The sequence below is a fragment of the Watersipora subatra genome, chromosome 1 (genome assembly GCF_963576615.1).
Source record: "Watersipora subatra chromosome 1, tzWatSuba1.1, whole genome shotgun sequence".
In the NCBI taxonomy this organism is placed as follows: Eukaryota; Metazoa; Bryozoa; class Gymnolaemata; order Cheilostomatida; family Watersiporidae; genus Watersipora; species Watersipora subatra.
Genome location: NC_088708.1, coordinates 34,432,874 through 34,449,232, shown reverse-complemented (window position 1 = coordinate 34,449,232; position 16,359 = coordinate 34,432,874). Strand labels below are relative to the sequence as shown.

Sequence of the window (16,359 nt, the reverse complement as noted above, 5' to 3'; positions counted from 1 at the left end):
TGATGCGCCCAAAAGGGTTTAACAGAGATAAGGTGACTGATCTACTAGCAAAAGTGGTTTACTAGCAAAGATTTGTCTTATCTCCCCCGCTCTATGGACAAACGCGTCGCATTTGCTACATTCTGTAAGCTACCCGGTGCGGCCCCTAGTTAGCCTTGGAAATAAGCTACATTCCGTAAGCTACCCGGTGCAGCCCCTAGTTAGTCTTGAAAATAAGCTGAATTCTGTAAGCTACCCGGTGCGACCCCTAGTTTGCCTTGGAAATAAGCTACATTCCATAAGCTACCCGGTGCGGCCCCTAGTTAGTCTTGGAAATAAGCTGAATTCTGTAAGCTACCCGGTGCGACCCCTAGTTTGCCTTGGAAATAAGCTACATTCCATAAGCTACCCGGTGCGACCCCTAGTTAGCCTCGGAAATAAGCTGTTAGAGTGGATGGCACTTGCTGCATAGCAGCAAGTGTCATACTCATATCATATCAGAGATACATATGTCTGATTGTAGTGGAGTATATTGCATAAAAATGGTATAGCTGTCTCATGTTTTATTCCCTTATACAAAAGCAATTATTTTTACGTAATACAATATTGGTGCATTGTACGCTTGACTTCTCCATAAAGCTTCTTCTTGTCATGAACCCTAATATTGCCATTGTGCCTTTTGTATTCTTGCCCATTGCTTTCATTAGCTCTTAGCCCCAAACTTTAATTTTCTTCGCCTCGCAGGGAGAGTGTGTGATCGGAACCGTGTACGACCCGTGGTCTAACCGTGTGCATTCACGCGAGGAACAACGCCCCATCGTAATGAATCATTGTCGGTCCTCGCATTAAGATTGCGGGAGAGCAAAGGGGCAGTCCTCTCAAGTATTTTGCTCCTTGACCTAGTGATAAGGCTCTGGCTAGCCAGAGACGTCAGCCCTCTCGTCCTAGTCACTTGTCGCTACCTTTCTTGTCAAACTTTGGATTAACATGGCCTCTTCAACTCTCAGCATTCTTCTATCGCTAGTTGCTATTCATGGTAAGTCTTCAGTACTGCTACAGCACTCATACTCACTAGTGCTAGCGGTAAGGTTTCCTGTTATTAGGATCTGATGTAATATTGGCTAGAGGAGTTTACAATTATTCCTAGTTGAATAGAAGCAAGTTTCAGAGATACGTTACCAAACACTACGCCTCCATCAGCTAATATTATGTTGGAGATTCAGTTTGTTTTATGGAAATAAGAAAGCATGTCGCAGAATGGTCTTCCGCTGTACAATATTTCTTTGACTGCGGTGTTATACAATTGTTTTCATTTGTGGAGTGTTGAAGAACTCGATTGGTTGACGCCTTGTTTCTGTACTCTATCTACAGAGTTATGTTCTAGATTCTTGGTAAATTGTTACCAATCAAAGGACCAATAGCAACATTACAAATTAATTCGGCTTTAATTTCTAATAAAGTCACACCAGCAACGATACATACATATATATATACATATGCTATGTATATATATGGTACATATATATATATATGGTACATGGTATATAGTATATATATATATATATATATATATATAAAATTGGGTAAAAATGAAAGTTAAAGTTAAGTTTAAAACAACTTTATTACTAATAGTTTCATATTGCCATGCAATAATCATCAGATGATTATTGCATGGCAACAATCATCTGATGATTATTGCATGGCAATATGAAACTATTAGTAATAAAGTTGTTTTAAACTTAACTTTAACTTTCATTTTTACCCAATTTTACATCGCTCTATTTTAATATTGAGCACTTTCATGCAAGAGACTGTTCATACTGCATCTACTGTATATATATATATATATATATATATATATATATATATATATATATATATATATATATATATTCATGCTACAGACAATAATGTTTCCGCTATTGAAGCCTCATCGGTACAGCTCAGAGCTCAGGCAAGAGACACAAATCCCAGTACCTATGAGATTTTACTTCCTGCTATGAAACAACTAAGTTGCCTCACAGACTTTAAGAAAGTCATTGTGCTGACACCAGAGTGCTCAAATCACAAAAGTGATGAGCTTTGCACAAAGGCTAATAGTGCTGCACCGCACATAGAGTGCTCAACCAAACTGAAGTGAGGGACCATGTACTCATGCTACGGACAGTACTGTTTCGGCTATTGAAGCCTCATCAGTGCAGCTCAGAGCTCAGGCAAGAGACACAAATCCTAATATCATTATAATATATACATTTCCTATATACATTTCCAGCTGTTTGCCGAACTGTTTACAAAAGATTTATAAAAAGCAGTAGCCAAGCACTTGGCAAGCAGGTCATAAAATTTTTTTTCAGTGAAAAGCTGTTGATAAATTTTCTATATTGGAACAATAACTGACAGTAGATATTAAGAGTTGAACACTGTTTGCAACTAAATAATGTGTATATATAGTTCTATCATGGGAATTCTGACAATTCCTTGAAGTGGCTACATCGTTGTAGCCACTTCAAGGAAGTGTACTAGTACTAAGGTAGCTAGTACTAAACTAAATTTTGTAAGTGGATGCATATTTCAGTAAACACAGAAATGTGAAAACAGCTAAATGTCTCAACCCCTTTTTAGATGTCTAAAAAGCTATTGCGGTGTGGTAAAAAAGATAGTTAGCGTATAACGAAAATATCAATGCTGAATGACAGGCCAAAGCAAGATAAATCTAAGTTAGTTGCGGTCTAAATTGTGAAAAAGCTGCTCCTTGTTGAAACTCTTTTTAAAAATTACATAATTTATTCAAATTACCTCAAGTACAAAGTGTTTCCAGTATTTTGAGTCTTCAACTACATGTATATTAATTGTGTGTCGTGAGAGATCGTCATGTGAAAATCACTATATGCATAATTATTTCATGGTACAGCGAAGTGATGTAGTGGCGGTGCGCTTGCCTTTGAATCTGAAGCTCTGGGTTTGATTTCCGAGTGAGGTAATCTTTTTCCTAAAATTTTTAGCGAGTCTTTGAACAGATGGACAAACATGACTCTTATTATAGTAAAGGTTTTAAAGAAATTAATACAAACTGAATTGTGGGTCAGAAACTTTCCTCGACTACCTAAACATTAAATGGTTGAAGAAGGCTTTGGATTTAAATCTATAAGCAATCACCTCTTTTGTCAAACCTACTTAGAAGTTTCATTATTTTTAAGGGCTACAGACTAGAACCAAGTACATTGCACATGTACATGAAAGTTTCCAGTCTGAGCTAGACTACTACCGCCATCAATATACAAAAACATGTATTAAAATGATTAGCTCTCAGCCCTACTAACAGTTCTGCACTGCAGTAACACGTGAAAGTCAGCTCATTTGTCATGACAAATGACTGCTTGTTAGCAGGTAAGGCAGGTGGTTGTTCACACTCGCTCATGTGATAGAAGACGTTGCTTAGAGTGACTTATTACTAAAAAACAGAATAGCAGTTTGGGGTATCTTTGTAGAGCTTTTGTGCGCCTATTGTAGAGAAAACCTGCCTATTAACATTGCTCTTTGGCTGGTGCCAGCATCTATCCCTTCAAATACAAGTTGTAAGCTGGAGTGTTCAATTCCTGAGTTAAACCCTCAGTAATTGTTTCAATATAAGGAATTTATCAGAAGCCTTGCACAGAACGCAAAGTTTGTGATCTGCTTGCCAAGAGCTTGGTAAACACTTCTTTAAACTTTATGTAAGATTTCGGTAAACGGTTGTAACATAGTCATGAACAATTAATAAATTAAGACTTGTCTTCTCGTTTATTTTAGTAGTTATCAAGCAAGAGCATACAACTCGTTATATGAGACTGTTTTTGTACTCATCTGGATTTATGTGAAAATGCTTTCATACTAGTGGTCTATATTTTATAGCAACTTATGAGCAGTTTACAAACATTCCACTTGCTTCCTTATGTTTGCTAGGTCACCTACTCTGCATCTTACAAGCCAAAGTTTCACATCGAGTCTCTCAAGTATGAGGGTTTACCAAGCAAGTCTTCTATGCCACATTTTTGGGCCTTGTGCTAGCTGTTAATGTTTATTGCTTACATGTGATTTTAGGCATACTGGTTTTGTCAGCTAATATTTCAACCACATCAGTAATACCAGACTCGAATATTTCTGAAGTAGTGAATACAACTACATCGCTTGATTCCAACGCTACAACTTATGAAAATGCTACAGTGCCGATTACTAGTGGTGATTTTTCAAATTCTACGAGCAATTCGTCTACACCTGAGATGACCACACTATCATCACCTACGACATCAGATGTTTTGCCAATGAACACAACAACCGCTTCTTCAAGCCACTTGACTCAACCAACTCTACCAACAACTCAGTTGGCCAGCACACCTGCACCCACCAGTAATACATCGTTGGCCAGCACACCTGCACCCACCAGTAATACATCGTCGACTGTAGAATCATCCCCGACACCACGGCTTCTTTCAACTTCCAAGGCTACAACTGAAAAATCAGCAAAAACAACATTGTCTCCTGGCCATAAAAATCCAAAAGATCAGGGTAATTATTGTTGGTGAAACATATTTTCTCTAATAACCTTTGACCTTCAATATATGTTTGTTTAAAGTTTCCAGATGTTAAATGAATACGAGATATCTAAAGTTAAGTGAATATTGATTGAAGGTCAAAGGTCATTCATACCTTTTTAAAATTAAAAATTTGTACAAGTTGTAAGAAGAGGGCTTTTGGTGAGAAACATATCTTTTTCTGCCAAATCTTTAAAGTTTTAATTTTCTGCATAACATAACATACTTCTGGTAAGATTTGTTGTAACTGTAAGAAAAGGATGTCATATAATCTTGTCACAATTAGAAACTGCCAAGAAATAAGAACAAAATCAAATAGTATTTTCCAACTTTAACCATTTGAAGAAAACAGTTTTGCTCTCCGCAAGTATGACATGTTAACTTGGTTACTTCATCTTGTGTTGCAGGTGATGACTCGACAGGAGTTGTGACAGGAACGATTATCGGGGTAATCTTTGCTGTTATCATCATCGCACTTGCAATACTTTTTGTGGTTAGAAGAAACCGGTAAGTTGTTAGCAAAATTAGACAATAACACGAAGTAATATTTTTCACACCTATTCGGTAGCCGGCTTGGATTATACCCACGATGGTCTCACTCTAAAATCTAAATAGCTTTTACATTATAAAAGGAGCATTCTTTATACGCTGACCGTTAATCTAGGCAGCTATCACAAATAATTGGTTTCCTGGTAAAACAAACTTTACAAATTCGTTAGTTTTGTTGATACATTTTGCAAATCAACAAGTTTTATAGAAGCCAAGCTCTAGCTGATCTTTGTTCGAGGTAATAATTAGGACACACGCACATGATGTGAGCCTTGTATACGGTGTGAATGACTACAGAGCTACCAATCTTTTGATACAACTACCTATTCTGCTCATGCTTACCAGGTACATAACCCGCTGCAGAAAGATTACCTTCTAATCTTTTCTTTTAATTAGCCAGCATTAGCCTAATTTTGAGCAGCGATTGCAGTCAAAATCTGTATTCAGGCACTTTTAATGTTTACTAGAAGGTCATGCAAATGTCATAGCAGGCGTAATTGGTGTACAGTCAACCTTTGAACCGCACAAGAAGCTACCCTACAAGGGCTGGTAAAACTTACAACATACAGTAAAATTATTTTTTCTGTAAGTAGCTCAACTCAGCTCTAGTGTAGGCCTGTAGGGGTTAACACTATAATTATAGGCTAGCGTATGGCAGGTCTGTGGTTCAAGCCTCCCTAGGTGGTACCAGAAAGGGCATCTGACCCCGAATTTCTTTTGTGGTAAGAAAAACAATGCAGACAAAAACCTGAGGCAGGGAGTGAAGAGCAACGAGTGCCTCTCAAGAATCTCATGAAATGTTGCATCCAAGCAGTTGGAGTAAATCATGAGAATGCGGACCTGCCTGTGGAAGAATAATCTGAACAAAGTTTAAATCAATGCTGGATGTAGTAGTAAAAAGACAGCTAATACTGTTAAGTGTTATTTCTACCTATTTAGGTTAATGAGACGGCGTGAGGGTTATGGCATGTTCACCAACACTGGAAATGATGATGATGGTGACTGGACATTCAATAACCCTTCATATGGTTCTAGTGGAGCATCTAACAGGAGTAAACATCTCTAACTCTCTTGAAGAGCAGCGAGTCCACTTAAACATTTTTCTGTTATTTTGACTGCCAATAATCTTATTTGCAAAAATGTGCGGACAAAGTTCTTCACCATTTCCTAATCATGTATTTGTGTTTTAAAACAACTTGTGGATATGGTTTGACAAGAGTTTACGCGGAAGTTTATTCGATAGAACAGCAAAAGAAACAATTGTCTTATAATATAATATTTGTATTAATTAATATATATTATGCAGATAATAAAATCTATAAACTTCAATTGAGTTGTTTGCTTGTGAATGTCATTAGTTGCGATACGAAAAATAACAATTTAAGGCTTGTCAAGAAATTATGAAAACTACAATTAATGTCACGAGTATATTTCCTGGTGTTAGAGTATCCGGCGTAGTACATTAAAAGTACTTGCAAAGAAAAGAAAAGATTGTGAGAAGAGATACCGAGGAGAGTGTTGCAGATGCGCCACACGTTACACCATCACAACTTGACTCATAGTTGACATCGTAAAGCGTGACAGGTCTGGCTCCAAGAGCTTGCACAGGTCGGTAGTACTCTGTGCCATATGAGTTAGACACTCCATCTCTGATAGTTTGCATCTAGTCATATAGCAAAGTATGACAACGTAATGACCAAAAAGCTAAGTTTAGAGAGGGCAGGCACCCGTGAAAAAATTGACAAGTTATAATCTACAGGTTCGAATTTAACTAAGCTAATTCACTAATACGCTAACACACCAATGCATAAATACATCAATACATTAATACACTAATGTACAAATACACTGATACACTAACACAGTAATGTACTAATATACCCATGCACTCACATACTAATGCACCAATACATTAATACACTAATGCAGAAATACACTAATGCAAAAGGCACTAATACACTAACACTAATGCAGAAATACAGTAATGCAGTGATACACTAATGCAAAAATGCGCCAATGCACAAATACAACAATATATTAACTCACTAATACTCCAATACAGTAATACATCAATACACTAACACCCTAACACAATAATACACAAACACATTAATGAACTAATACACTAATGAACTAATACACTAATGCATTAATACACTAATGAACTAATACACTAATGCACAAATACACTAATGAACTAATACACTAATGCATAAATACACTGGTACGCTAATACACTAATGTGTGAACACACTACTGTACCAATACACTAATTTATTAAAACAGTAATGCACTAATGAACTAATGAACTAATACCAAGCTTCTTTTACTAGTAGTTGGTATGTAGTCTGTCAAATAAATCAAATCATTTTTTCACTAGTTTGAGATAACTCGCACCTTTGCGTTGAAAACTAAACCTATACACCAATGGTAACAGCGTAATTACCTGGGCAGCCGAAATACCAATAGGGGTCTCAAACACAGTCCATTTCACAACTTGATTACAACCTGGGGTTGTCAACCCTCCATAATAGCGATAAAAGTTGCCGTTCATAGAAGCTTCTGTGAAGTCCGTCAGGGCATTAAGTTGGTAGTTAGCTTCTATAAAATAATAACAGTGATGATAACGATAGCTATTGACTAACAGAATTGACAACTAACGGTTATGAATTTTAGTGTCACTAGTACGGTATTTGGAAAGTCCAAGATCTGTCGCATGACAAATCTAACACGCAAGCATGTATTCTTGCATCACGCTACCATCACTGGCTAAACTGATCCGAGGAAGTTTCTATTTTTAAACATTTTTAGAACATTTTTAAAAAGAAAATAAGAACTAAAATATCGCAGTTCTATAACATTGTTCAAAAAAGCTCATAGTGTTTAGATTCTGAATTTGGGAGTAAACTGGTTTCTGCTTGGTAATGAGAAAAAATCGTTGTCAGCTTAGCTACGTGCTACGTAGTTTAGTGAAACCAATAATTTATATTCCCTGTGAAATTAAGTCCTCTTACTTTCATAACTTCTATCAGTTCTTAGTTGCTGAATGCCTTGTATCATGGTGTCCAGTGCAGGGTTATCTTCAGGTTGAATCTACCACAAAAATTGTAGTAATTGAGGGTTGTCTTCTTTAGATAACAAAGTATGCAACTCTCAAAATTATAAGCCTGGGCAACATTATCTAGCTCAATACTTACAACAAAGAAAAATCCAACAGCAGCTATCGCGTCATCATCTCCACTTTTAGCGGCTTTAGTGACTGAGGCAAAATCATTTCTTTTGTGCACAAAATGGACCTGACAAAAAGCACATTTCAATGTAGAGCTAAAAAGTGTCAGTTGAATACTGAAAACACATGCATTCCATACTAGTAACACATAAATTTCATAGTGAAAACACATGCATTCCATACTGGAAACACATGCATTCCATACTGGAAACACATGCATTCCATACTGGAAACACATGCATTCCATACTGGAAACACATGCATTCCATACTGGAAACACATGCATTCCATATTAGTAACACATGCATTCCATACTGGAAACACATGCATTCCATACTAGAAACACATGCATTTCATACTAGAAACACATGCATTCCATTCTGGAAGCACATGCATTTCACCAAATAACTTTTTTCATTTAATACATACAGAAAGTGCCTACCTCCATTGGAAATTTTTTACCATTCAGTTGGTGCTCGCTGCCAACTTGGTTAGTACTTCCCCAATGAGCATGAAACTGTTCAACATGGTAGGTTCCCAGGTCTCCACCAGAGGTTACAATGCTATCAACTTCTTCTAGACCAAATTCCACTTCAAAATTATAAAGAAGCAGCTTTGTTAACGTGAATCTAGAGGTAATTCTACACTCTCGAGCTTCTACTGATACTGTAGTAGGCTGGCTTCTGCCTTTTCATACACTTTGATATCAAAAGCATGTTACACTCTCATTTTGTAGACTAGTTACTAGCAACAACATTGGAAGAGCTGAATTAGTCCGAGCACTTTCATAAATGGAGTCAATGTTGGATATACAGTAGAGTTATTTTAAAGATAAAATGTTGAACACATCTGTAATTGTAGTCATGGGTATAAAAAATGAAGAGCTCAACACAAACAGACAATTACTAATTTGCTTCATGATTAACTATTTTAAAGTAATTGATATCTGTTGTATGTCAAGTATGTGTTTCTCTTAACACTAGTTTGTACAAACAATTTTTAAAATTTTTTCACAATTTTCTATGTGGCTTCTTACAAGAATCTAGGTATATCAAGAAGGAAAGTTTTTTACTTACAGGTGTAGTTCTTGTCTTTGAGAGTCCATAAAGTAGCTTTATCCCAGCCAGTGAGTGACCAGGGTTCTGGTTCTCTAACAGCAGCATCTTTGGTTACAAAGTTGATTGGAGAATTTTTGTTCTCATTGCACTCATGAAAGCTTTTACCCCATGAGCTGGGTCCTACAGATTCCATTTTAGATGTACACTTTTAGATGTCGAACACAAACTGTCCCAACTGCACCAACTGGTAGTTCGAGGTGAATTAGATTTTAGACGGTATGTATTGCACAAGAGAAAGACAATGTCTCCCAGTTAGCCATGCCATGTTTTCACATCTTATGCCTTTGCAATTACAATTCTTTATATGCTATTGTCTTCAGAACTTTTCAATGTACATGTATATGAGAATGAGCTACACGGACATGCAAGGAATAGATTATACTGTTGCCTTCTCTTGACAAACAAAGAGAAGACAACACCAATCCTAAATAGTCAGTAAGCATAATAATAAAATGAATTAATGAGCTACATACATACTTAATTATTATTGACACGGAGACACTTTCGTTTCTCTCAAATAAAATTTTTTAGCTATCAAAAAAATAGAGTTACACCCAGCTTGCATGCGTATGTAGAAGAATAGTCATCGACTGAACCCTTTCACCATGCCAGCTGTGATCAACACATATAAGGAAAAGGCTTCTTACCGTCATCAGCATCATCTCTGTCATAGTTCCAATCTACAACAGCCAACAAAATATAATAAAGTGTGATGCCTTTTATATTTATCTCAAAACTAAACTGACACTAAACTGATTAGATGAACAAATGTGAAAATAAAAAGAGATTTTTGATTTGAAGATTTAGATAGACTGAGTGCCTCTAAAATGAAGCATTTAGATAGTGTCATCAACATACATGTTTACTAATAGACTGAGTGCCTCTAAAATGAAGCATTTAGATAGTGTCATCAACATACATGTTTACTAATAGACTGAGTGCCTCTAAAATGAAGCATTTAGATAGTGTCATCAACATACATGTTTACTAATAGACTGAGTGCCTCTAAAATGAAGCATTTAGATAGTGTCATCAACATACATGTTTACTAATAGACTGAGTGCCTCTAAAATGAAGCATTTAGATAGTGTCATCAACATACATGTTTACTAATAGACTGAGTGCCTCTAAAATGAAACATTTAGATAGTGTCATCAACATACATGTTTACTAATAGACTGAGTGCCTCTAAAATGAAGCATTTAGATAGTGTCATCAACATACATGTTTACTAATAGACTGAGTGCCTCTAAAATGAAGCATTTAGATAGTGTCATCAACATAAATGTTTACTAATAGACTGAGTGCCTCTAAAATGAAGCATTTAGCATCGTTACAATGATAGGCCAACGAAGATGCTATTGGAATATTTTTTACAGTGTATTTTCATGCCCTTGTCCACTATAAATTATGCTTATCATTGACTTTATGCGATAAAAATTTTCTATAAAGCCGTTATTTAGTAGACATATGCTTGTCTGCGCTATAAGACTTTGACAAGAATCTTGGATGGGTGGTCTAGTATGCTGCAGTATTCATCACAGCTACTTGAAAGGAGCAAGCGTGTTTTTCTTCACAATACTGATCGTTGTGGCTGGACAAAATCCAAAATCTGTGTGTCGATGTGGTGAACACGAGGCTTGATTGACATGTGTGTTAAGCTTCCTAGATGTCAGGCAATGAGTCGGCTTGTCTGCCCTAGTCATTACATACATCACAGTATATCCGATTTGTCAAATGCGCGTCTGTCGAATATCTCATAAAATAAGCAGATGCTGATTACAACCAGCCAACATAAAAATCGCTGAACCGTGCAAAAGGTTATTTTCACACCAAAAGTGGTCATATGCCTGGAACAGGAAAACATACGGTGTCACATGACTTTGTCACGGTTAAGATGCCTTAATCGCAGGGCTTGACAAATTGGTTAATTATTAAGACATTTCGAAAGTTCAACAACTTCTAAAATGTTATTGCTCACTGTGTCTACTAAGCTGGAGAGCTTTCTAAAACAAAGTTCTGCTTTTTGGAGGAAAAGTTTACAATGACATGAGCAAACTATTGAAAAACTGGTAGAAAATATTTTTAGTCAGGTGACCAGAAACACCAAAGAATACACACACATTGTGTGCTGCCGATATAAAAAGCAGCACAATGAAGGAGGGTAAGTTGGTAGAACCTTCAATATTTTATAGCATTTCTATAAAATGCATACTTTAAAGATATATATTTACTCATGTTATGATCTATGACTAACCTGAAGACTAGATGATGACATATTAATGGATTCACTCGTGATACTCCAAATCATCTAAGTTACTAATGATAAGATATGTATTAGACAGATTGCAAGCAGAGACCAATTACAAGGCTGCCCTGTTTACTCCTCTGTATGAAACATCCTAATGAGGTGTGAAATCTTAGACCAAACGGCATTATCAACATCAAAGCAAACTGAACTAGGATAGTATTTCACATTCTTAAACAAAGCCAATTATGAATTAGAATTGCCAAAAGTGTCAAGTGATGACATGATCTCTAGATAGCCTTATTTATCTATTGCCAATTTGGTCAAGTGAGATTAGTTGCCGGCATTAGTCAGAGAAGATAGCAAAACCGAGATAAATAAAGAGATACATGAAAAATCCAAAGTGAACTAGTAAACTGCCATAGCTTTCTAGCTTTCTAGCTTTCTAGAACTAATGCGCAAAAGAAATACAATGTTTTAAAAAGCTACCTACATTTTCACATTTTTCTGATTTTAAATGACTTTGCAAAGAAAATCACGAGAGTTCAAAAAATATTTTTGCTTAGTAACAAGAAGTACTTGTATTAAGTTTACAAACAGTTTGTTTAGAAAGATTAAGTGACAAGAATGAGACCATTAATATAAACTTGACCGAAAATAGGCAGATTATATTTCTAATAATAAAGTTAAGTGAATTATCGGCGACTTCACAAAAACGTTTTTACATATTGTAGTATATGATAGCTTTCTTGTCACAGGATACGCCTACAGATATATCTTGTCACAGGATACGCCTACAGATATATCTTGTCACAAGATAAGCCTACCAGTAAGCAAAAAGATAATTTCAACAACAATATTTTAACAGATTCGATGCTCAGCTGTTAGGAACTGGGAGTAAATCATTGACATGTAATTGGAATTGAAATATTACACAGCCATTATGACTCAGATTGTCAGCTGAACACAAAATGGCAACAGAAAAACAGAACCAGTGCAATCATTCAGAAAACTTACTCGGACAAAACTTACTCGGACAAAACTTACTCGGACAAAACTTACTCGGACAAAAAATTTCTGAAATTAAGTTAATATTCATTTTAAAACATTATATTCAATTATTTTGGATATTAAGTTGTTTCTTAACCAACTAATACTGCTTTCCATTATTCATTATATTTATATACTATATCCAGAGTTGGGTTGATTATGGAATATGAATTTTCTGAGGGGAAGCTAAAGGGAAATAGCGTAATCTATATATATAAGTCTCAAAGTTTGTCTTTTGTTTTCCGTCGTCGCTGTGTCCAGCGAATAAAATCTCGCTATAAAAACACACACTTCAAATTGGATATGAACTCATGACGATTGTAAGTATACAAACACACTAACCTAACCACAAGGCTAAGCCATCCTTTTTCGATCAGCTCATCTACAGTATTCTTATCGCGATTAAAGCTAAATATGTACAGTTTATTATGAATTAATATTACCTTCTGCAATTGTTCCTCTTTTGATTTAAAAAAAAAAAGCTATTTCAAAATCCATTATTTATTTTTCGTTATTTGTAAGTCTCAATTGTGCCATTTCAATTTCAAGTGTTTCGTTAGAGTGCGATTGCGATGACACAATTTCAATCTGCATGTTTTCGTTATTGCAGACGGCAATCGCAAGAAATTGTAAAACTAACAAAATGTTCTCATGAACATGTTTGAGTAGGGCCTCTACATTCTCTTTTGGTTCAGCCAGACGCTCCTTTGAGTGCTTCACTCATGTATTTAATTCTGATATCCCATTTTTACGTTTGTGTCAGTATCGACTATTGAGGGGGTGCGAGCATAGTCATATTCAAATTTTTGATAAATAGCATCTGCAGCAACAGTAATGTTTTATATAAACACTTTTACGTACTCTTTGTTATTATTAATACAACATATTCATGATTTTTATTTTGCTTTTTTCATTTTGTTTTAATTCTATCAGTATCAATTCACTTTTCATTGTAATCAATCATACCTTATCTAGCCATTACTTGCTAGTTATTTCACATTTAAACACCTTTACAGTTGCTTTATTTTTACTATAAATTGATTTGAACTACTCAAGACACTTTTTTCATGATATGAAGTTTGAAAGTTATGACTGTAAAAATTGTATATGTTAACTAAAAATTAATTTTTTTTGCAAATACTTTTTTATTGCGCAGGCAACGCATGGCGTTCATTTAGTCTATATATATATACAAATCTTAATACCTGTCTGTCCGCGCGTCCAGTTACAGAGATTAAGTTTTAGGAATGAAAAACCCACCGAATTCGACCTCGCAACCTCCAGTTTTGCAGGCACACATTTATCCAATACACTACGTTGTCCAACTGGCTATACCATGGTATAAATTGGGCACATGCTTATTACACATGCCAATCTTTCATGGCTTCCCAGCCAAAACTGAAGCCGGAGTTATGCGTGAAGCCGTACGTGAAGGAAAATACTTAAACTCACATGGCCAACCAAACTATTGCAATCAGTATAGATCTGTAGTAGGAACTGCAGCCGGCACAGTATGAAGTACACAGAAATAAACAAAACACTTTCACTTAAAAATTTGAACAGTAAATGTTCTATATGTTGATTAAAAGTAAATTTTCTGTGCAAAAACTTTTTTATTTCACGTGCAACTACGGGCATTCACCTAGTCAGCTTATATAAGACACAGTGCTTGGTGTATGTGAAATTTCAACTGAAAAACCAGTTGCGGCTGCCTAATAAATTGAACCCCTCTACAAACATGTATATTGCCAACACATTGGTAGCCACATTTAGGAACTAAAAAGTAGGAATTTAATTCAGTAATTCAAACTACTTACTGCCACCAGAGTCTCCGAAGGATGAAGCGATGAGACTCGATATTATCACTAAAGCTTTGACTAAACTCGGCATGTTGCTCTAAGCTGATCAAGCTATTGCGTGTGAATGAAAGGCTTCTCCCAAACGCATGAGACTGCCAGAGCTCCAGGCTCTCAACTCTTTATATACTATCAAATACAGACGGCTTTACCGGCTCGCTGAGCAGACTTGCCTACTTCTACTCGTTGTCTTACGCAAGGCAGTGAACAATAGTTTAGTGCACTACGTATTGCCATTCCATCATTCCCGAGATTTTCTTGTGCAAAGGAATGAACTTTTGACTCAAAGTTTATTGACAGTGTTAGCTATTGATGCCGGCAAGAATGCTCTCAACTGTCTAAATTGCACCCTCGACGCCATTGTGCAGAAATGAAATAGTGGCAAACGTGGAATTGAATGCTGTAGGAAATTGACATTAGATTGGCAGATCTGGTAGCAGATTCTTTTTCACTCAATTTTTACATGCGCCTTCAATTTTACCTTTGGAGAATAATAATACCTTTGGTACCAATAGAATGGTTCTTCTGAATAAACGATAACAACGAATTATATTTAAGTTTGTTGCGCCTTAGTTTCGCACTCCTTGAAAGTCCCGTAAACACAGACTGCACATGTGTGGCTATGGCTATGGTTATGGTATGGTTAAACACTTAATGGTAGCTGGTAAGTATATGGCAAATTGGCTAGCAATGAAACAAAACATGGCGAGTTGGTCCAAATGCCCTGAGTATTTGATTCGGTCCTTATACAGTATATTGCTTGTACTTGCATGCACGTAATGGCTTGCATGCAGTTCATATGTACATACGTTTGCATGTACATATGCTTGCGTGTTTATATCTTCTCACATCTGTACATTTCTGTCTGTTCGTAAGTTTGTATCTTTACATGTTCCTATATACATAAGTTTACCTGCTCGTATGTTCACATGTATGTATATGCTATTGTAAGCTTACATCAACCTACTTGTTGATTTATATGGCCGTATTTTCATATGTTGGTACACTTGTATGTTTATATGTTCACATGATTGTATGCCCATTTGCATGTGTGTATGTTTGAATGTTTATGTACTACGTTCACATGTTTGCAGGAATGTACATGCGCATGTATATCTAACTATTGACATAGATAACTGCTTCTACCAAAGTAACTGCTTGCCATTCTACACCAGCGCAAATCACATGTTCTTCGCTCTGTCTGATAGCATACTGATGGCGGAGTAGCTCACCCAATTATGGATGTGATCAGCCAATCGTAAGAGTTCTATGAATGTACAAAGGCAGTGTGTTTATCGCAGCTAAGTTATTAAAGACTCCCAACTAAGTGTGGCTTTAATTAGTGAAATCCAATTATTACGTAGAGTTTATTGCGTGTTTGCAGGGCAGAGAGAGAGAAAACCAATAAACCCAAGCTACTAAAGCCCTGCTAGAATAGAATGCTTAACTCTGACAGTTATGATGTTGGCAGCTTGCCAGCTAGAATTACATAGTCATTATGAAGTGCGAGATTTATTTTTATCGGGTATAATGGATATACAAGCAGGAAAAGAAAGGGTAACTCTCATGACGCTTTTACAAGATCCAAGAGAGTTGTAGCCTCTATTCTAGCCACGCTTACCATCTTTGGCAATAAGATAACTATAACTATAACTATCGATCAATCATAGTCTTTTGCAATTACCGATAGGATACTTTAAGTGCTGTTGTATGACTGTTTTCATTTGTAATTGATTCTGTTAATTTTTAGAAAGAACCA

At 36.1% G+C, this 16,359-nt stretch overlaps 2 protein-coding genes across 2 annotated transcripts; one reads left to right on the top strand and one right to left on the bottom strand.

Moving 5' to 3' along the window:
- Positions 1–809: 809 nt before the first annotated feature.
- On the top strand, positions 810–6,428 carry LOC137392799 (uncharacterized). The gene is made up of 4 exons (XM_068079132.1): positions 810–1,015; positions 4,060–4,524; positions 4,958–5,057; positions 6,039–6,428. Exons 1-4 carry the CDS (start codon positions 967–969, stop codon positions 6,163–6,165), a joined length of 741 nt encoding a protein of 246 aa, XP_067935233.1. The 5' UTR covers positions 810–966; the 3' UTR covers positions 6,166–6,428.
- Positions 6,360–14,708, bottom strand: LOC137392790 (carbonic anhydrase-like). Its single transcript, XM_068079121.1, has 8 exons — positions 14,562–14,708; positions 10,094–10,126; positions 9,405–9,566; positions 8,771–8,919; positions 8,297–8,395; positions 8,114–8,192; positions 7,546–7,700; positions 6,360–6,762 (listed from the first exon to the last, which is right to left on the bottom strand). The coding sequence occupies exons 1-8, from the start codon at positions 14,632–14,634 to the stop codon at positions 6,562–6,564; spliced, it is 951 nt and encodes a 316-aa protein (XP_067935222.1). The 5' UTR covers positions 14,635–14,708; the 3' UTR covers positions 6,360–6,561.
- Between the last annotated feature and the right edge of the window lie 1,651 nt (positions 14,709–16,359).